Source organism: Mesoplodon densirostris, chromosome 13, assembly GCF_025265405.1.
Source record: "Mesoplodon densirostris isolate mMesDen1 chromosome 13, mMesDen1 primary haplotype, whole genome shotgun sequence".
NCBI classification, from domain to species: Eukaryota; Metazoa; Chordata; class Mammalia; order Artiodactyla; family Ziphiidae; genus Mesoplodon; species Mesoplodon densirostris.
Window position 1 is genome coordinate 15483790 of NC_082673.1, and position 22012 is coordinate 15505801.

At 37.0% G+C, this 22012-nt stretch overlaps 1 protein-coding gene across 1 annotated transcript in view; it reads right to left on the reverse strand.

Moving 5' to 3' along the window:
* Positions 1-396: 396 nt before the first annotated feature.
* Positions 397-22012, reverse strand: part of TRAM1 (translocation associated membrane protein 1) — a 30448-nt gene continuing 8832 nt past the window's right edge. The window contains exons 3-11 of the mRNA XM_060116206.1: positions 20711-20832; positions 20479-20595; positions 18348-18406; positions 16354-16438; positions 9926-9996; positions 9715-9819; positions 8536-8679; positions 8024-8184; positions 397-1967 (exon numbers count right to left, since the gene is read on the reverse strand). Of these exons, the coding sequence (XP_059972189.1) occupies positions 1894-1967; positions 8024-8184; positions 8536-8679; positions 9715-9819; positions 9926-9996; positions 16354-16438; positions 18348-18406; positions 20479-20595; positions 20711-20832 (938 nt within the window). The 3' untranslated portion in view covers positions 397-1893. The remainder of the gene's footprint in view (positions 1968-8023; positions 8185-8535; positions 8680-9714; positions 9820-9925; positions 9997-16353; positions 16439-18347; positions 18407-20478; positions 20596-20710; positions 20833-22012) is intronic.

Here is a 22012-nt window from a genome sequence, read left to right on the forward strand (position 1 = left end):
CAAGAACACACAGCATATGCTGTAATTTCATAGAAAGAAGGTTCCTCAAACGAGTGTGGAGACACTGCATGCTGTGTCCCCGCTGTCGTCATTCCAGGTGCCTCAGGAAGCACCTGTGCCTATAAAGGATGGCTAGTCCTGCAGTAAAAAAGACACCTTTAAGTCTGTTTAACTCAATAGCCCCTGAATTTGGTTATAAACCACTTTTTCACACAGTTGCCCTCATGAATAATATATGAAACGAATCATCTTTTTTGGTGGAACACACTTTTTAGGAAAGGCTGTTCTAAATGTTTATCAGAAGTACACTCTTTCAATGTGTACATTTTAATGAGATTAGACACTAAAAAATAGCATAAAATTTGCTAACAACAAAGAAAACATCCAAGATACAGCTTGTGAAAGTAAAAATTTTTATTCTGATTGATTTCTCAATGTATAGTTCAATATAATGCCAGTTTTTAACGGCAGAGATTTGGTTCCACTGAAACTCCATGATGCTACAGAGAGCTACTACTTTTTCCAGGAAGTGGGTAAACAGCTGGAAACAGAAAGCACAACTTCCTAGCAGCATGGCAACTGATTAAACTGCAGACCTATCAGGTCTGCAACTTTTATACTAAAAATGGTGCAAACATTAGCTGGTGACAAAAGTGAGAAGTGGGGAGCGAAATGTGAACATTGAAAGGAGTGACATATGTCCTGTAAAGACGACAAAAACCCAAATAGAGCTATAAAGATTTTAAAGGATAATTATAGAAAAGGGAACCAAATACTTTACTCAAATGTTTTTTAGAGCCTTTCTATAGAGATACAAATATATATATATATTTATCCAAAAATATGTTTTATACAGATAAATGTTTCTCAAATAAGGATGGGACCAAAGCTACAGTTATAACATAAAGCACTGTCTTTTTTAAGACTATTTATCCACCTGAATTTTCAATTTGAGGCTAGTGCATTAAATGTTTTCCAAATATTGACATCTTCTTATATATATAAATCAAGTAGGCATTATTTTTTAAAAGGGTTTTCAGGTTAAACAGTATTGTTCTAAGCTGCTGTGCGTATCAAACTTATGACAAGCCCCGTTAAGAGTTATTATTAATAAACATATCAAAAAGGGCTATGGTCAAATTTCTTCTTTATAGTAAATATTTAATTTTCTGATTTCCAGTTTACAAGTGTTGAAAATGCACAAGAAAAATTTTACTTCACAAGTACTTTTATGTTAATATATTTTGATTCAATATATATGGCAATAAATCTTCACACGCCATAACCAAAAGTATGTTTTTTCTCCCTTAAAAAAATGGGGATGTAAATAACATTAACAACCACTATAAAATAAAGCACACAAGTATTTTGGTGAATTTACAAATCTTTTTTCCCAAGTGTAAAGGCTACAAAAATTCCTAAAAATTAGAGAACACTGAAAACATATTAAAGTTTGACATCCAACTTTATATTATTTCCATTTTGCCCTGAAAGATAACTTAAAAAATATGGCCTTGCTGGAATAGGCCATCTTGCTAATATAAAAAATTGGTGAGAGCAAGAAATTGTATCACTGATATGTAGAATTTTTGTAAATAGTTCTCTCTTCAAATCATTAGAAAAATGCTGAAAGATAAAAAACAAAATAAAATAAAATATGGTGGTGGTCCCTAAACTATTTGAAGGCAGGTAGCTTAGTCTAAGCTGAAGTATTTTTTCACTCATAGTAATCATCCTCCCCTCAAATGCCCTTTAAAAAATGCATGGAACAATAGTAGCAAGAATCAAAGAGCACAAACTGTATTTTCAAGAACAGAAAAAAATCTCTAGTGCTGAAAGATATAGTAAAAAGCAGATTTCTTTGGGGACATTAATCAATTAGATTGTAATTCATTATGAAGATTTCTCTTTTCTATTACGGGGAGGGTCTGCTCCATTTGAAGTTACTGTTCCATTTACACCATTTTCTGAAAAGAGAAAAAAATCAGGATTACTTTCTAAGTAAGTGCAAATAATATTATCTTTTACACATAAAGGTACCCTCAGAAAAGAAAATTTAAAACCGAATATATACTCTTATGCCCTTATGTGAAACTTACTTACTAGTGCTTAATCTTTACTAGTATTTAACCAACCATAAAACCTGATAACATGTTAAACACAATGAACTGAAAGCAGCAAATTAAAAGTAATTACATATGTCAACTACATCTCAACTAAAAAACAGTTAAAAAAGGAAAGTAACTACTATTGAAGGTAGGAAAAAAAGAGAAGACAGAAACTCTAAAAACGATTAGAAGAACTATAAAATAGTCTGCAGAGCAATACTTTGGGTAGAAAAAAAGGAACATTTTCACACTGGACAGCAGACAAGGGAAGTTCTTGGGGATATGTTTCTTTCCAACATATTAAAAAATTGGTGTTTAGTATGATAACTCTTATGTTTAAGAGTGTTATAATCGCCTTCTTCAAGCTATGATGGAATAACTGATGCCAGACCAACCCTCCCTCCAAAAATATCCACAAAAGGCAAATACAAAAATGGCTATTTGAAGGCACTGGGAAAAAAACCAAGTCAGCTAAGTATATTTCTCCCCCAAGGTATTTGCCAACTACTAAACGTGCACGCACCAAGCAAGACTGAGAAAAATCAAGCAGAAAGTAACTCCTAACAAAGAATAAAGCTACAGAGAGAACTGGGAAGTCTCACAATGATAGGGAGACAAAAATATGAATTTGGGGCCCACCAGAGAAGAAAGCCCTTAGAAATAGTTGATGTCCTCGGAATGAGGACAAACTGGAAATAGATCAGCTTCAGTGACACAGAATGATCCAGAGCTTCTACTAATTCATCCAGAGCCTCTGCATGCTTTTACACAAAATATTCAGTATTCAACCTGATCTTAGGGGCATTGGCTTCTGCCTGGCTTTGCTGGAGACCAGTCGGCCTCCCTGTGGCCTCAGTAACCGCCTTATGTGCCAACAACACAGGATTACATTGTGTGAAAGCCCCAAGTGGCTTTCTATATTGTTAGCACAGTATTTAGTGTATAAAGGCAGAATTCTTACAATAATTTTTTTTTTAAGTATGAGGATACATGCAGTACTGACTTTTTAAATTTTAAAAAATTGGTATAATGTTGCTTATTTAAAAATAATGTTTGGATGCACTGGCAAATTATTTTTGTTTACAAAGTGCTTTGTTTACAAATTGTCAGTCTTGTTTGTTTTACTTTTAGTGTGATACTTTTAGTGTGACTTTTTAAATGTCTCAGAAATTAAAGTTTTACAAAAAGTGATTTCATTAAAAAAAAAAAATCAGGTGTGCCAGAAAACAAGACAAAATGACTGAAAACTAAGAGAAAAAAAAAATCAGAAATAGATCCTCAGGTGATCCAGATCTGGAGTTGTCACACACGGATATTAAAAGAACAATGATTAATAAAAATAAATGAAAAGACAGATAATTTCATCCAAGGACTCAAAAATCTTTAATCCCAGGACAGGATAATACAGTAACTAAAAATATAAATTTAATAGCAGATTAGGCACAACAGAAGAGATGAGTGAACTAGAAAAAAATGCTCAGATTGAAACTCAGAGAAAAAAGGATGGAAAATGCAGAAAGCACGAAAAGATATAAAAGGACGGGGTAAAAGGGTTTAACACATGTACTGGAATCCCTGAAGGACAGGAGAAAGAGAATGGGGCAGAAGCAGTATCTGAAGAAATAATGGTGAAGGATTTTCCAAAAATGGCTAAAGAAACCAAGCCAAGATTCAGGAAGCTCTACACAACAGTGAGCAGGATAAATGCAAAGAAAACCAAACCCAGGCACATCATAGTATAACTGTCAAAAAAACAAAGATAATTTCATCAGACTGGATGAAAAAAATTAAAATCCAATTACATGCTGCTTACAAGAGACACAGCGTGTATTTAAGGACAAAGAAAGGTTTAAAGTAGAAAAACACAGGAAAAGATAGAGCATGCTAACACTTTACCACAAGATAGTCGGTGAACTGGAGTAAATTCAGACAAGCTAGAGATGAAGAGGGACATGTGACAATGAAAAAGGACAAATCCCACAGGGATTTATATAACAACCCTGAATTTTGATATACCTATAACATATCTTCACAATATTTAAAGCAAAAACTTACAAGCTACCGGGAGAAATGGGTCAATACCTTTTGCAGTAACTGACTGAACAAGCAGAACTCCTTCCACCAAGTCAGTAAAGATACAAACCTGGACATCACAAATGGACCTGCCACCTACCTACAGAACAGAATACTCAACAAACACACGATACACATCCTTCTGAAGTCCAAGTGGAACATTCATCAATATTGAACACATGATGAGACATAATGAAAGTATCAACAAATTTCAAAGAATTGAAATCATTCAGAGTACGTTCTTTAACCACAGTGGAATTAAGCTAGAAATCAGTAGGAAAAAACCCCCCAAAACCTAGAAAATGCTCAAATACAGTGTCTGTAAACTACACAATTTACTTATAAATAATCCATGGGTCAAAGAAGAAACCACAACTGGAATTATAAAATATTTGAAACTGAATGATAATGGAAGAGATATATCAAAACCTGTGAAATAAGGGTAAAGCACTGCTGAAAGGGAAGTTTGACCTTAACTGCAAGTAATTCATGAGAAGGGATGAAAAATCAATGATTTATTTCCACAAGGTAAACCACAAATAACAAAACAGCAAATTAAACCCAAAGAAAGGGAAACAAGAACAGAAATCAATGACACAACTGAGACAATCAGCAAAAGAAGACAAATGTTGGTTCTTGGCTGATGGAAGAAGAAAAGAGAAAGGCATAAACTACTTACACAGGAAATGAAAAATGGGAATCACTGCTGTTCTACAGGCATTAATAAGATAAGTGGATATTATGAATAGTTTTACATCAATACATTTTGCAAATTTAAATGAAATGGATAAATCCTTGAAAAACACAATTTACCAAAAGAGAAACAATAAGAAATGGGAAATCTGAATAATCCTATTATCTACTAAAGAATGTGAACATGTAGTTAAAAATCTTCCCATAAAGAAGAGTCTAGGTTGGATAGCTTCACTGGTGAATCCTTCCAAACATTTAAATAAGAAATAATGCTGGCATTATAAGGACTGCCCAATACTTTTATAAAGCCAACATAACTCGTATCAAAACCTGACAAGGATATTACCCCAGAAAAGGGCTAACTATAGCCCAATATTTTACATAAACACAGATGCAAAAAATCCTATTTTTACAAAATATTGAAAAAACACATCCAGCAAAAGTGATATATTGTCATCATCAACTTGGGTTTATGCCAGGAATGCAAGACTGGATTTACATTTGAAAATCAATACATTACCAAAAAATACATATCAATATTCTTTATGAATACAGATGTAAAAATCCTCAACCAAATACTAGCAAGCCAAATCAAGCATCATCTAAAGAGGATTATATACATGACCAAGTGAGATTTAACCCAGGACTGCATTGTTGGCTTAACATTAAAAAATCAATTAATATAATCCATCATATCAATAGAAAAAAGGACACAAATCATTTGATGATCTCAATCGTTGCAGAAAAAGCACGTGACAAAATCTAACATCCTTTCATGATAAAAATGACAAACAAAGTAGGAATAGAAGGAAATTTTCTCAACCTGAAAAAGCCCATTTAGGAAAAACTCACAGGTAACATCATACTTAATGGTGAAAGGCTAGATGTTTTCCTGCTAAGATCAGGAATAATATGAGGATATCTGTTCTCACTAATTCTATTCAAAATTGTTCTGGAGGTTCTAGCCAGGATAATTTGACAAGAAAATGAAATAAAAGGCATCCAGACTGGAGAGGAAAAAGTAAAACTATCTCTACCTGTCAACGACATGATCCTGTATACTGAAAATGCAAAGGAATCCACAAAAGTACTAGAATTAAATAGTAAAGTAAAATTTAAAAACCCTAATAAGCACAACAATGTTGTGGGATACAAGATCATTATGCAAAAATCAACTGTGTTTCTATACACTGGCAATGAACAATCCAGAAATGAAATTAAGAAGACAATTCTATTTACAACAGCATTGAAAATAATAAAATATTTAGGAATAAATTTAATGAAGAAGTGCAAGACTTATACACTGATAACTATAAAATTTAATTGGAAGAAATTAAAGAAGACCCTAAAAGATGGAAGGACATCTATGTTCATACTCCCCAAAGCAATCTACAGATTCAAGATAATCCATATCAAAGGCCAGCTGGCTTTTCTGCAGGAATTGACAAGCTGATCCTAAAATTCGTATGGAAATGCAAGGCACCCAGAATAACCAAAACATGAAAAAAAAGAAATGGTAGACTCACATTTCCTGATTTCAAAACTTACTACAAAGCTATAGCAATCAAGACAAGGGCATAAGAATAGACATAGAGATGAAGAGACTAGAATAGAGAGTCCAGAAATATTAAATTCTTACTTTTATGATCAACTGATTTTCAACAAGAGTATCAAGACACTTCAATAAAGATTAGTCTTTCCAACAAATGGTGCAGGGACAACTGGATATCAACATGCAAAACAATGGGTGTACAATGGTGCACTTTGGAAAACAGTTTAGCAGTTCCCACCGGATATTAAACATACAGCTATCATATGACCCAGCAATTCCACTCCTAGTTATATATCCCAACAGCAAAAAACAGGCGTTCAAACAAAAACTTGTGCGTGAATGTTAACAGCATCATTCACAGTAGCCAAAAAAGTGGAAACAACCCAACTGTCAGTCAACTTACAGATAAACAAAACATAGTATATCCATACGCTGGTATATTATTTGGCCATAAAGAGGAATGAAGTATCGGTACATGCTACGTACGACATGTATGAATCTTAAAAATATGCTATGTGAAAGAAACAGCTGCAAAAGATCACACACTGTATGATTCCACTGATAGGAAATATCCAGAAAAGGCTTATCTACAGAGACAGAAAACAGGTAAGAGGCTGGCAGGGGCAGGGGAACAGAGGGAATGGAAAATGACTGCTAATGGTGAATATACTTAAGAACCACTGAAACGTGCACTTCAAAGGATGAACTTATGGTGTGTGAATTATATTCCAATAAAGCAGTTATTAAAAAATATTACTGAGAGAAATTAAAGAAAATCTAGATAAGTGGGAGGCATACATCATGTTCATGGGTTGATATACTCAATTCTCCCTCAACTGATCTACAGATTCAATGTAATATCAATCCAATACCCCAGTGAAGCTATTTGTGTATGTGAAAACTGACCAAGATGCACTAAAATTTATATGACATGCAAAGGGTCAAGAGTTGCTGATACAAGCCTGAATAAGGATAGGACTGGAGGACATAAACTACCAGCTATAAAGACTTATAAGGAGCAAACCACAGTTGATATATATTTTAAAATGGAACTCCTCGTGTTACAGTTCCAACTATTAACACTCGATGTTGAAAAAAAATTACTCCACTGTCAATGCATTTTCAATCAAAAGCCAGAAGGAGAAGAGAGGTTAGATGCAGACTCAAAGATGAAGGATCAAACAATCAGAAGTTATTTAAAAAAAAGGTGTTCCACCTGGGACTAAAGGGCAGATGGGAAGGGGCTGAAAAAAGGTTTTGCTTTTTAAATATGAGTAAGATGCTTGAAAGTACAATCACGCTCCAGGTTAGTTATTCACTAAAACTGCCCATGTCCACATTGGTCTATAGTGGCTCAAAGTCATCAAGTCTGGAAAACTTGTCAGAGAGAACTTAGCGGACAGCTTTTGAGGAGAATAACTGACCAACAAACTGTAGGATGGGGCAAAATGATTTTGTTTCTAATTTTGCTAATAAGTAGAATAAACTTTCCTTTATAAGATTTTAAATCTTAACAAGATTATAAGTAAGACCCCAAAACATTAAAAAAAAAAAAAGTTTCCTACTTGAAGGTTTTCATTGCTTACTGAATACAAACCTGTTCCTTTTCTAGAAGCCCTGCCTTTAGTCACTGTTGGCTTCTTCTTCACAGTTGGTGCCTGAAAAGTAGAATGTTCTCTCCACCTCCGAAGCTGAAAATTAATGAACTTCCACATCATGAATGCTTGGGTAATGCAAATGGATGCCAGAACAGCAATTCTGAGAATATGAAGGAATAAACAGAAAATTAGAGTGCACCCCAACAATGCCATTGAATAAAGCCAAAGTCTATCCTGCTTTGACAGGATTAACTTAGCGCTAAATTCCCACTAAATTGACAAGATTATGTTAATAAATAATTATCCTGCTAATGATTAATCCCAGAAGTTAAATAAACGCTTTAGTACTTCAGTTTGGACATGAAATCGTTAACAGGTATGAAATCAAATCAAATGAATATTTACCCTAACCCCTGTATTTATCCCTTTATTTTTAGATGATTCATATTGTAAACTGATAATACATACTATATAGTAGTGCAAAGTGAGAAAAATATTAAATCAACTCTACCTAACAGCCAACACATTGAAGTTTCCAGTACTGAAATCCAGCTTCTGATTCTCTGCTCTTGCAAGGCCAAAGCCAACAGTGAGTACCGAAAGAATTAAAGTCAGAAGTCTTCCCAACACAAACAGAACTGCCCACAGAGAAAATCTGAGAAAAATGTCACAAGTCAGATTCACAGAATTGCAAAGATAAGAAAAGATCCTAGTAGAAATCAGATTCCTGTTAAGTAAGTGCATATCAAAACAGCATTTCTTATTGTTCTGCAAAAAGGATTCTGAAATAAAATGTTAGGGAAATGCTTCATATTATATCACATTTTTTTTTTTTTTTTTTTTTTTTTGGCAGTACGGTGGCCTCTCATTGTTGTGGCCTCTCCCGTTGCGGAGCACAGGCTCCAGACGCGCAGGCTCAGCGGCCATGGCTCACGGGCCCAGCCGCTCCGCGGCATGTGGGACCTTCCCGGACTGGGGCATGAACCCGTGTCCCCTGCATCGGCAGGCGGACTCGCAACCACTGCGCCACCAGGGAAGCCCTTATATCACATTCTTGAAGATATATAACATATCAGCATTATTTCAGGTTCTAGAAGTCCAGTAAAGAAATGTTTGATATTTTTTGTTTAGCTGATCTTTTGTGTGTGTGTGTAACAACTATTAATGATTCTCAGAACTACTGGTATATAGAACAAGTTTGGAAAATGCTGGATAAAACAAAAGCCATGTACTCAATTCTCATGAGAGTCCCAGTTTTACTTTTTTGTTGTTGTTGTTAAAGGCTTCACACTCTTTATAAGTCATATCACTCCAATTCTGTTCCAGTTCAATTTTCCCATCAAAATATTTTAATATCTTTAAGGCTCTATAAGCTATTATTTCAATTTCTTCTGAAAGTTCATTCTTCCTTCTCCAAAAGAAAAACGTGCACTTAAACAAGATAGGAGAAGTTATATCAGGAAAGTAAACCCTCAACCCTCAAAATTACAAGTTCCAATACAGTATCTCTCTAGCTAAGAAAGACTCTATTTTAGAGAACAAAATACCAACATCAACAGCTAAACAGGGTCATTTTATTTAAAGCTGCTACTAACAGGTTATAAAACAATATACTCGCCAATAGTATGGTCCTTGACAACACAGGCACTGACTTTAATTACACAAGAAATAGAACGGCTCTACAACTTACCCTTTCTGATACTTTTCATCACTAAAATAAAACAGGCGGGAAATGTGGAAAAGAAACTCAACAAAATAGTGCAGCACCAAAAGAACAAGTCCTAGATGATTCAAGCTGTTAAAAAAACACATTTAAAATGAAAAGATTAATTATGAATTAAGACAGATTAGCATACGATCTGCCCAGTCCATATACACACCCAAGAAAAATCCCAACTCACTTCAAAAGATAAGCTCCAGCAATGTGAAAGAGGTAAAGACCAATGTAGACGAGCTGACGAGGAATATCTTCCTGTAAACAGAAAATTGCACAGTAGATTAAAACATGGGGAAGCAGTTCTGTTCTTGGGAGCACTGTGGCAGAGTGAAAATGCACTGTCACAGAGGAAGACTTGAAGGCCACTCTGCCCAGCACCCTTCCTGAATGCTCACCCCAATTAGCCGCAGTTCTTTAACCTCTCCTGGCTTCAGCTACTCATCTAAATGTGAGTAACAGCTGGGTTTGCCTGAATCAGATGAACTCCAAATCCCTTTCAGTACTGAGTGGTTCCTTTTATAATAAACATTTATTAAATGACACAATATTAATAACCATAATGTCCTTGTACTATTAAAATTGCTATGTTTATACCAGCAGAGGTGCTTTTGTTTACCTAAATAGTATTCACATTGTTTAGCTCATGCTTTTAGTCCCTTTCATTGCATTGTCAGTCAAGTCATTAAAATCGAAGGTTAAAATTTATCTTCTCACTTAGGATACCATCTATTTGTATATTCTTTCTCCTCTTAATAACCTGTAAGCCAGGTATTCGGATTTTACTTTTGCTTCTCTTTTTTCCTTCCATAGTCCCTAGTAACCTAGTTATCTTAGAAACAGTGGTTTTCAAAGACATAAGTCAAGTGAATCATGAAATCGATTTAGGGGGTCACTCTAACATGTTCTGAAATACGAAATAGAATAAAAAATGCTAGAGTGTATAGCACATTGCATTATTTCATGAAAATCTTAATCCAGATTTTACACACACACACACACACACACACACACACACACACACACACACACACAGAATTATGATATAAACTCTGGTTTTTCATCTTGGGTTGCAGTAAAAAATGTTTGCAAAATATGAACAGTGATAGGCCCAATGAACACTTGTTAATTTATGAAATGCCTGTACCTCTCATTTCTGCTCTTTTTTTGGCAGTTTACCACATATATTGATATACGTATGTCTCTTATTAGCCTGGCACATATATATTACAAGGCTCTATTAGCCTGGTTAGTACTATTCATGTACTGCAGCTCTAATTAAAATCACTAAAATGGTGGTTGATGTTGGCCGACTGAGCTGCATTCATCTGGAACGTCACTAGACTCATCTCTGGCATATAACAGAGTTGAGCACAGGTCTCTATTGGTCTTCTTTTTGCCACTTACATTTCAAGTAGGGAGTTACTTGACCGAATCTTCTGAGAAAGAGTAGAGTTTACAAGTATAGTTTTGAAACTAAAAACTCTTTTCTAGTAAGAATGCTACAAAGATCAAGTGCTAGAAAGGTAGAACATACAACAGTTGACTAGAACTATATAGAGTCCTACACTTTGGGTCTCTCAGGGAAAACTCCCAAGGCATAATACCTAGTTTACAGTGGAGTTTCCAACTGGAGAGAGAAGTATCTCTGAAAATAGGCTGTCTGAAGATTCTCTCCACATAATTTTCAAACTTCCAATGAACTACTCCTTACCAAAGGAGAGAGGGAGAAAGGTGCCGAGACAACATGGTATAGTTCAACCACAAGAAAGCCTCTTCATTCTCTTATAGTCATTTCAGACCAGCTCAGCTGTAGGGTTATAACGGCAATTTGATATGCTACGTGGTGTGTATATCACTGGCACTGCACAAAATGATTTTAGATAGTATACAAGAAAACAAACTTTCATTATAATTTTAAATAAAACATTTTAAGTTGCAGCAAGGTGGCATATAAGTGACTACATATGGGAAATACTGCCATATTCCTTCCTTCAGATGTGTTAAACAATGCTCCAAATTTCTGAGGGGAAAACAAACACTAGGGGGACCCCCAATACTTATAATAAAAGCTTTTTTGTTTTTTAATTGCTGATTGAACACTAAACTCATTTTACTACATAATAGCTTGTGTAAATCGATGTAAAAAACTAATTTGCTGGAATAACTGCTGGAAAAACCAGAGCAGTGTAACTGCTTGGGAGGATTAAAAAAAAAAGATTTTTTTTTTTTTAAGAAGAAACACAAATAAGTTTTAAAAATACGCCATTTAGCAGAGAACATAAGATGCCTATCTTTTCTCCTCTGACCAAAAAAAAAAACACTATTATGAATTACAAACACACTACATTTCAAAAAGCCATTCCATTTCTTTTATATTTCTTGTCCTTAAATCTCAACCTAATTAAGTGAGGCAAGGCTGTGCTTGCCATTAGGTAAAGAAAAATCCAGAGCTTCTTCCCTAAATTCAGGTTCAACTTTGCATTTCAGCCCTGCCTTTCTGATAGCAGACCAGATGAGTCAATAATGCAAAGTAAACTACCATCACAGCTTCCATCTTCACAACCATCAAATGCCTAGCAAGAGCTTTTACAATAGTCTCTTCAACTTTCAAAAGGATGGAGTATTAAGAATCCTTTTTCTAAGTAACAGCAACTTCAGCCTTATACAAACTAACCAGTGTCTCTAAAGCAATGTTTGCATACTCAAAGCCTAACCAGAGACAGTGTGTCAAAATAAACGAGTGACAGGGAAGAGCCCACAAGAAGCGGTGGAGAACGTGAGCTAAAGGCATTCCCATAGTAACAATACAAAGGTAATGTGCATGATGTAGCGTGACTTTTAAAATGAGAAATTTTATCTAGATTTCATTCAGAAAATGGCTGCTTTCAGCAGTCCTGTTCTAGGCCAGACTCCTCTGACATTCTTCAATCCTCATGGGGTTACAGCCCCTCTGGGACTTACATGTCTATGGCCAACAGTAAAGACCTTGCCCAGCACCAGGGTCTCTGGGGCCTACACGTTTCCCTGGGGCTCAGGGAGAACAGAGAAGGCTGGGTGAAATGCTGGCACATATCAGTTCACTGGCCACGTCAGATTTCAATTAGGGAGTCAGTAAGCCATCCATGGGCAGTTCATCACTGTTCTAGAATCTAGAGTCTAGATGAATATAAACATGGCTGAGAAAAGGTGATTTTGGTTTTTCAAGACATTTTCACACATCATTCTATGATTTTGTTACCAGGAGCCAGAAATGAGGTTTTGTGTGTTTGTTTGTTTAAAGATTAGCAAACTTTTTTAATACTTTTTTTATACTTTTATACTTGAATGAAAAAGATATATAATGAAACTGAATTATTAGAAAAGCATTGCCAAGTTCATATCTATCTTTAGAGTTCAAGTAATTTATATAAGGATGAAGTCATAGAGTGATGACTTAAAACTCTGATAGCTTCATTTTTCATGGAAAATCTAATAAACATAGTACACTTAAATCAAAACAAATTCTAAAATTATAAATAACTTCAGGTGACATTTTCAGTTGTTATTCCAACATGTTTTTATTAAAAAGGTCAGCCATATACTTTAGTAAACTTCTGTTTTTTAAAGAAAATGCTTTTCTTAACTACACTGTACTGAAAAATTAACTTTAAACTGAATATCACATATATGCCCAAATATAAGGCACAGATTTGCCCCTAAACAACAGATGTAGCTGTCTCATATGTAAATTTTTTCAAAGCTCTCACACTACAGGGATCTGTATCAATTACTTTATTCTGAACAACAGATAAATGTTTGGGTAAGATACATAGCCTGAGAAACCTCAATCAATGTCACTTCTAAATGCTTAGAGAGGTCTAGTGGAGGAATAAGTAAGACAGAGGTAATGATGTACTCTGGAAAAACTGACTTAGATGAGTCAAAGAGTAGCTCGAGGGATGAAGGACAGATGTTAACAACAAAGTTGAAGGGCGAACATAACCCTCATGAAGTAGGAGAAAGCATTTTTCTAATTTAACATACTTTATATGATATACAATTATATGTACGGATAATTAAACCAAAAAAACTGATATTAGAAATAAAACATTTGGCTATTTCATCCACACTTCCTTGAAACTTCATATATTCAAGTTGGCTAAAAAATTACATTTTGAATCCTCTTATGGGCAGAAAGAGAGGACTATTTGTATTGAAACATATATATTACATATAGTTATAATATCCTTCTTAAAAGAAACTGAGTTATTTGTGACTACACATATCTTGAACTGCTACTGTGTTCCTTTCTTCATTTCTCTGTAGGATCGGTTCAAAACAATCAATGTACTGGTTTTTTCCAGTAAAGAGTTCTTCCAAAAACAATTTTTATAGAGTAAATTTTAAAAACTGTTTAACACATATGCAGCTGTTACTTTCAAATTATGTTAATTACTTGCAACAGTTACTTTCGACTGTCATATGTAGGTGTTAAAAATAGTTTCAGTTAAATTCTAAGTTATGCAAATTATTCCATAAAAATTAGATTGCATTTCTGGAGAAATGCCATCTGGCAGGAATTGATAAGAAAAGAGCTTTGAGAATGAAAATGAACAATTACTTTGAAATGTCCCTCTCTACTTACATGGTCAATGAACAAGATATAGACATATGAATTAATAATGAAACCCAGAGGTATTATGTCCACAGGTATAAAAAGTACAGGAAGAAAGCTTTAACTATTGGAACCATGGTACTAAGACATCCAGGAACTATGAGAGTCTCAGCAGTGCTTTGCAGAACCTTCTGTAATGATGGACATGTTCTCTGTCTCTGATCCAAGATGGCAGACAGTGAAGCAACATGTGGTGAATGGGCACTTGTAATCGGGCTAGTGTGACCAAGAAAGTGAATTTTGAGGGCTTCCCTGGTGGTGCAGTGGTTGAGAGTCCACCTGCCGATGCAGGGGACATGGGTTTGTGCCCTGGTCTGGGAAGATCCCACATGCTGCGGAGCGGCTGGGCCCGTGAGCCATGGCCGCTGAGCCTGCGCGTCCGGAGCCTGTGCTCTGCAACGGGAGAGGCCCCAACAGTGAGAGGCCCGCGTACCGCAAAAAAAAAGAGAAGAAAGTGAATTTTGTTTTTGCTTAGTTAATTTAAATGTGCCTTGTGGCTACTAATTTGGACAGTGCAGCTATGGGACATGTATGGTTCCCAGTAGGTGCTTACTGAATATGCAAGCGTTACTGGAAGCTGTGAGCCTAAGAATTTTACCTTAAGACAGTTCTAAGTCAAAGGTTTTATGCACCTTCATCCTAATCCTTACAATCAACTTAACTAGAAAAACACTGTACTTTACATGGCCTAATTTGGTGGTGTTTTCTAATCATGGCAGACAACGACATCAATGATGACAGACACGCGATACGAAAAGTCACAGACAACACAATAATAAATCAAGTGCCTATACTCATGAATTAACTATTTAGAGTATATATAGAAATAAGTGTTTGTGGCTTTTGAGAAGGCACAGGAAAGATGGTTGCTGGATGGGTTGGTTGCTCTGCTATTTTGGAAAGCTTCTCAAAGTAAGGGGATTTTAACAAGTGTTTTAAACGTGGAAAAATGTGAAATACATACAACACACAGACAGTATAACGAATCCCCAGGTACCTATCGCCCAACTTCGTGGTTGTTAACTCACGACCAGACTTCTTTTATCCACAGCCCCACCCACGTATCAGTTCATATATAGGAATATTTAAACAATCTCGCCCCAAAAAAGAGAACTAAAGTGCCTGATTAATTTATCAGAGGGAAAAGGTATTCCAGGAAAAAGAACTGATGTGTTGGGATTGTAAAACTAGAGAATGTCAGTGTGAATGAGGCCTAAGGAGAGAGTGGAAGAAACGGGGACCAGGGGAGGGGGCACAGACAGGAGAAACCCTCAGAGCACAGGTGAGCAGCTTTAGTTTAGTTTAAAGCAACAGGGAGCTAGTAGGGTTCTTAGAGGAGAAGGAGTTTAAATAAAGGGAATAAAGTTGACTTCGTGACATCACAGAAGCCTGACTTCAGAAGTGCTGAGGGCAACACTACACAGGAGGCTACTGTAGTGCTCCAGTGGTTTACTCATTGTTCAAACAAAACAAACCAACATCTTTCCCACCTAGTTCACCAGGAAAAAATTCAAGGTGAATATTTAACTATGGTTTACTTTTCTCGATACTGAGTTTTTCTTTGGGACTTATACACGGTACCATTTGGTTGTACAATAATCTAATTAATCCTTTTGATCTCGCTTGTGAAACTGCTAAGGATATCAGTAACACAAAACTAACATTACATTGCAAAATTGGTTTAAATTATTTTAAATGACCACTAACATAATTTTAAAATGAGAAACTAACATGTCAAATGTAAAATCCCCCTCTAAGTTAAAATGACTGACGCTTTCTTCAATAAATACTTAAGGATACTTAGTCTCTGTGGAAAGGAGAGAGGTGAGAGAATAGTGGGGGGAGAGTTGAGGTGAGAGGGAGGTTAGAGACATGAGGAAATAATTTTAAAAAGACTTCCAAAAAAGGCAAAAAAAAAAAGGCAAAAGAATTTTTAAAATTATAAAACCCCTGCTTACTTTTTTGGTTTTCTGGAAGTAGAGTTCAGGAAAAGCATGAAACCAGTATGCCAACTGTGATATGTAGAAAAACTTCATTTGAAATCTGTACCAACACAAGAAAGTAAAAAATACCTTTTAAAGCATACCATTTTTAAAGAATAAAGTACAGACAAACACTGGAAATCAGGATGTACTAAGCAGCCACCTTTGTGTTATCACTTCAGGTCCCCTCACGATACTCCACGGACCGTACTCTCCAACAGCCACTTCCCCCGGCCCCCCGGCCCCCCGGCATCAGTCAGCTCCTCTGGATTAAACAGCAGAAGCAGAGACATCATCTGCAGAACACTGTGAACATGCAAGCGAGCTGCGAGGAAACAGAGCCCCTTGTCTAGTAGTTACTTAATACTGAGGAGTATGCCTGTCAGCTACTGAAGACATACGGACCATGACTCTAAGGGAATCAAATCACAGATCGGTAAGGTTTCGTCAAAAGGGAAGTGGGGGGCTCCCCTGGTGGCGCAGTGGTTGGGAGTCCGCCTGCTGATGCAGGGGACGCGGGTTCGTGCCCCGGTCCGGGAGGATCCCGCATGCCGCGGAGCGGCTGGGCCCGTGAGCCATGGCCGCTGAGCCTGCGCGTCCGGAGCCTGTGCTCCGTAGCGGGAGAGGCCACAACGGTGAGAGGCCCGTGTACCGCAAAAAAAAAAAAAAAAAAAAAAAAAAAAGGGAAGTGGGAAGGGCAAACAAGATGGATAGAAAAGTGAAGGTGCACAGATCAACCAGCACCTGAAACCAGGATAATCCCAATCTCAAACAATCCCTGGATTTTTTCTTAGGGCAATATGGTAACTCTACCAGGTTGCGACACTGAGAGCCCCCAATAAATGGAGGCAAACCAGGATTCCAGAGGAGAATGAGGCACTGACGGACTCGCCAGGAGACGAATCACATTCAGTCTAGAATCCAGTCTCCTCCTCACATCACACCCCTCCAGATCTTGCGCTTTCTCTCTGCTCTCCCTCCCCCTCTCCTCCAGAGGTCTAAAGCAGAAAACACAAAGCCAATCTGAGTAATTCCAGGGGGGTGGGGAGGGGGAGAAGATACAGTCCCACATAAATATGATGTTTATATCTCCAGTTTACCAAAGTGCATCGGATTAACAACTTTTAAAAGTCAGAATGGCTCAGCAGAGTATGGTAATATTGCAGGGTCATGTTATTCCCTTCATACTTTTTCACCAATCCTCACATCACAACACATTTATTGACTACTTTCTACCTGATGAGCACCTACAGCCTGGCACAGCAAAGGATATAAAAAGAGACAGTTCTTCTTGCTGTCAAGGTACATATAGCCTTGGTGGGCATGGGCACAGTTTAAGACTTACATAGATGAGACAATTACAGAACAGCCAAGACAATGCGTAGATAAACATAAAATACTGCGTGCCAAAAAGACAAATTCAGGAGAGCAGAAGCCAATATAGGCTAAAGGAGCAAGGAAAATATGGAACAGATGTTCTAGAGCTGGGCTTGAAGAATGAATAACTTAGCTGGCTGACTTTGCAACCCCGGGGCTTCTTACAGCACTGTACAGAAACCCTGGGGGCCAGAAAAATAAAAAAGAAACAGTCCCTACCCTCAAGCTTATAGTGTAAGAGAGTAAGAAATGGAAGGAGTGAAGAGAGACTGGGGCAAAGAAAAGGAGCCAAAGGATGTAGAAGATGGAGCAGTGACGAGGAGAAGGGTTAGGGAAAAGGAAGGGAAGACAGAGGACTAAATTAGGATTACTGTTAAAAATCAGTTTTCTCAAGGTAACAAACATGCTGAAAAGATTATATACATGAAAAAAGCACACAGGAATTTTTTGTCCTTATGGCAGTGAGACCGCCAAAGACATACCTATTGTACGAATTTCCCTAAGGTCCTAAAGAGAATAACAGGAACAAATCCTGCTTAAAAGTGACACGACCACGGTCCTTAACTAAGACAAACCTGCTGAAAATGACTTACGTCATCAGGTTATGGGGATAAGCTCTCCACAAGATAGTTGGGTCTGAGATATAGTTTTCCTAAGAGAGAAGATACAAAAATTAGCTTAATAAGCATGGAAACGTCTTAGAAAATAAGACAGTATTTTCATTCCTTGCACATTTACATCTCTCCACCTCAAGTTCCACTGAAGTCCAACCTTTTAGATGTTTTAGTTATTTTCCATTCAGTCGAACTGCTTACTTTAGTGAAGTGAAAATCAATATGAGTAACTTGAAGTCAAATAAGACACAATTCCTGGCTTTCGAAATTCCTTCAGTCCAGTAGAGTAAAAAAGACACGTATGCAAAAAAACATAACACAACCAAAAAACAGTGATGGCACATAACAGAGTTACAACAGCCACTGGAGGGGTGAATTCTGTCCTGGGTAATCAAGCAAAAGGTTCAGAAAGAGGTGGCACCTGACAGGAGACAGAAGATCAAGGTGTTGCCAAGTTTTACAGGGTTATGTCCACATAAGAACCACGTCTTTTTCTTAGATAACCAGATCTATTTAGTGAGAATTACTGCATATGTATATAAAAAAAAAACCTGAAGAAACTTATCCTTAATATTTTCCCACGGAAGTTTAACACCTTTACGTTTTTTAAAAAATGTAGGGCCTCCCTGGTGGCGCAAGTGGTTAAGAGTCCACCTGCCGATGCAGGGGATACGGGTTCGTGCCCCGGTCTGGGAGGATCCCATATGCCGCAGAGCGGCTGGGCCCGTGAGCCATGGCCGCTGGGCCTGCGCATCCGGAGCCTGTGCTCCGCAACGGGAGAGGCCACAACAGTGAGAGGCCCACATACTGCAAAAAGAAAAAAAAAAAAAAAAAAAAAAATGTATAAGATGGAACTTTTGTACATCAACAATAAAAAAAATTTTTTTTTTTTTTGCATTACGCGGGCTTCTCACTGCTGTGGCCTCTCCCGTTGCGGAGCACAGGCTCCGGACGCGCAGGCTCCGGACGCGCAGGCCCAGCAGCCATGGCTCACGGGCCTAGCCGCTCCGCGGCATGTGGGATCTTCCCGGACCGGGGCACGAACCCGCGTCCCCTGCATCGGCAGGCGGACTCTCAACCACTGCGCCACCAGGGAAGCCCCCAAATTTTTAATGTGTAAGAAAGATTTTAAGCTGAACTTTAATGTATCTATAAAGTATCATTAAAGCAGCAGTTTACAAAGGAACAAGCACTGGACTGAAAGGCTGAGTTTTAGTCTGTCTCCAACCCTAAGTGTCATACCCTGGGAAATTCACTTTACCTATTTATTCATCTCTAACGTAGCGATTAAAAAAAACCACTGTGTCCTGACAAACTCAAAATACGTAAACTCTGGGGTTCATATCAACTTAAAGGACTAATATTACTAATAGTAGATAGTCTCTTCCCCCTCATTAGTTAGAATGGTACACTTAAAGGTTTAGATAGCTTTAATAAAAAGTTAATCAATATTTTAATTTGCTCAGAAAATACCTGGACTGTTTTGAAAGGACGAAATGACTGGAAACACTACAACTCATGTAACCCAGTGAAAGTATCACTGATAACTTACCCTTTTTGCTAATACAGAGATACCTGCAAATGACTACAAGATATGAAGACAACACTCGGATCGACTAAAAATGAGTACGGCTTTCTGAAACATTAAACATAGTTGGCAATTTTTGCTGTATAAAAACTAACTAAAAGAGAAGCTTACTGATGAAACTTGATTTATACTAGTTCAACAGCAGAACTCCTAATCTTAGATAAGAAGAACAAGAGACGAGGAATTTTTCTAAGGTTCAGGGTTTGCTTATGAGCATTAAAAATAGGACATCAGGGCTTCCCTGGTGGCGCAGTGGTTGAGAGTCCGCCTGCCGATGCAGGGGACATGGGTTCGTGCCCCGGTCCAGGAAGATCCCACATGCCGCGGAGCGGCTGGGCCCGTGAGCCATGGCCGCGGAGCCTGCGCGTCCGGAGCCTGTGCTCCGCAACGGGAGAGGCCACAACAGTGAGAGGCCCGCGTACAGCAAAAAAAAAAAAAAAAAAAAATAGGACATCAATTTCTGTTCTGGGTATATAATTAAATACTTTGAGAGATAAGAATTTCAGCACAGTACATACTTACAGATATGAGAATGAATGTGCCCCAAACACAAGAAAATAGGTAGAAGGCACTCAGCTGACCAGATTCATTAAACTTGCTGTGTTTCGTTTTGGAAAAGTGCATCCGCCTGTTAATTTTCTAAAAATAAAAACAATCGTTAATAATTAAGATTATAAAATATATTTAATGTGACTATCATAGTATGGAGAGCTAGTATTTTACAAAGTATAGATTTCTAAGATTGCATACTTACATCCAACACATATTCTTGAATTATGGCATGAATAATTATCGCCACTAGCATGTAGAAGAAAACTGTAGCCAAGTCTTTGATACCATAGTAATAAAGGAACGCTGATTCAGTAGCTTGTTCTTCTGAAGGTCAAAAAGGACAGGACACACATACACAAAAATATACATAAGATTATAAAAACAGCACTTAAGTACAACATAGTTATGGAAACAAACAAGAGAAGACTAACCTCATAAGTAAGTTTACAGAAACATCATGGTAATTTGCTTTTGGACACCTTCAGTCTTAGAACAATGAAAACTGAGGAGACTATCTAGAAGTCTAAAGCTTCAGAAATTATTTACAAAGACTTGACACATGTTAGTTACAGCCATTAAAGACCAGAGAACAGGGAAGCGGAGGCCACATTAAGATCCTTGAGGACTGTAAAATTGATATTACCCCAGAGATAGGGGTTAGATTATACTTAGGTTGTATTAAAGTTATACTTAGCCCATTTGCCTGTCTTTTCAAAGAACTTTTGAAACTTTCTGCTTTCTAGCTCTACTTTCAAACTAGACACCACATTTATGATTCTGCTGGAAAAGCTGACTTAAATTTAATTTGATTTAGTTTTGAATTCTAAGCAGGAGAGACAGAGGCAACTGCTTCAATTGTTTTCAATCTTCAAAATTGCTAAGATTTTTTCAGAACAAGACTTAATCAAATACTTGTGAATTGATAAAAGAGCTTTGTTTTTTTTCTGGCACACTCAAATTTCAAAACAACTTTGTGGTTCTGAGTACTGTGATATCTAAGTTACTACATCAAATATTTACAAAATGATATAACTGAACAAAAACCCAACTCCATGTTGTATAATTGATCTTACATTCTAAATAGAGAGACTCCGGGCTCACGGCAAGTTTACCACCTGAATATGGTAATATTTTGTTAACTGAATACCCCACTCCTCACCCATGCTAGTTAATTATATTACTGTATTCAACTACGATCAACTTCCAATAACAACTTGATTTTCACATAGCATCATTCAGAAAAACTTTTCGAAATAAAACCTAAAAGTGTAGTTTGGATGTTTTTACCAGATGCTTATTGACATTCTCTCTAATCAAATAACTGATAGGATGGTACAGCACAACCAAAAAGTGAAAAATAAAATGGGCTTAAGAGGGTTGTTATTACAGGTCCAAAACAGAACCCATACGAGTCAGAAAAACTGAACCTGAACATTGGGCCTTTAGAAACCTTGACTGAACAAAAGACACTTCAGACAAATGTAAAATATCTATTCTTAGGATT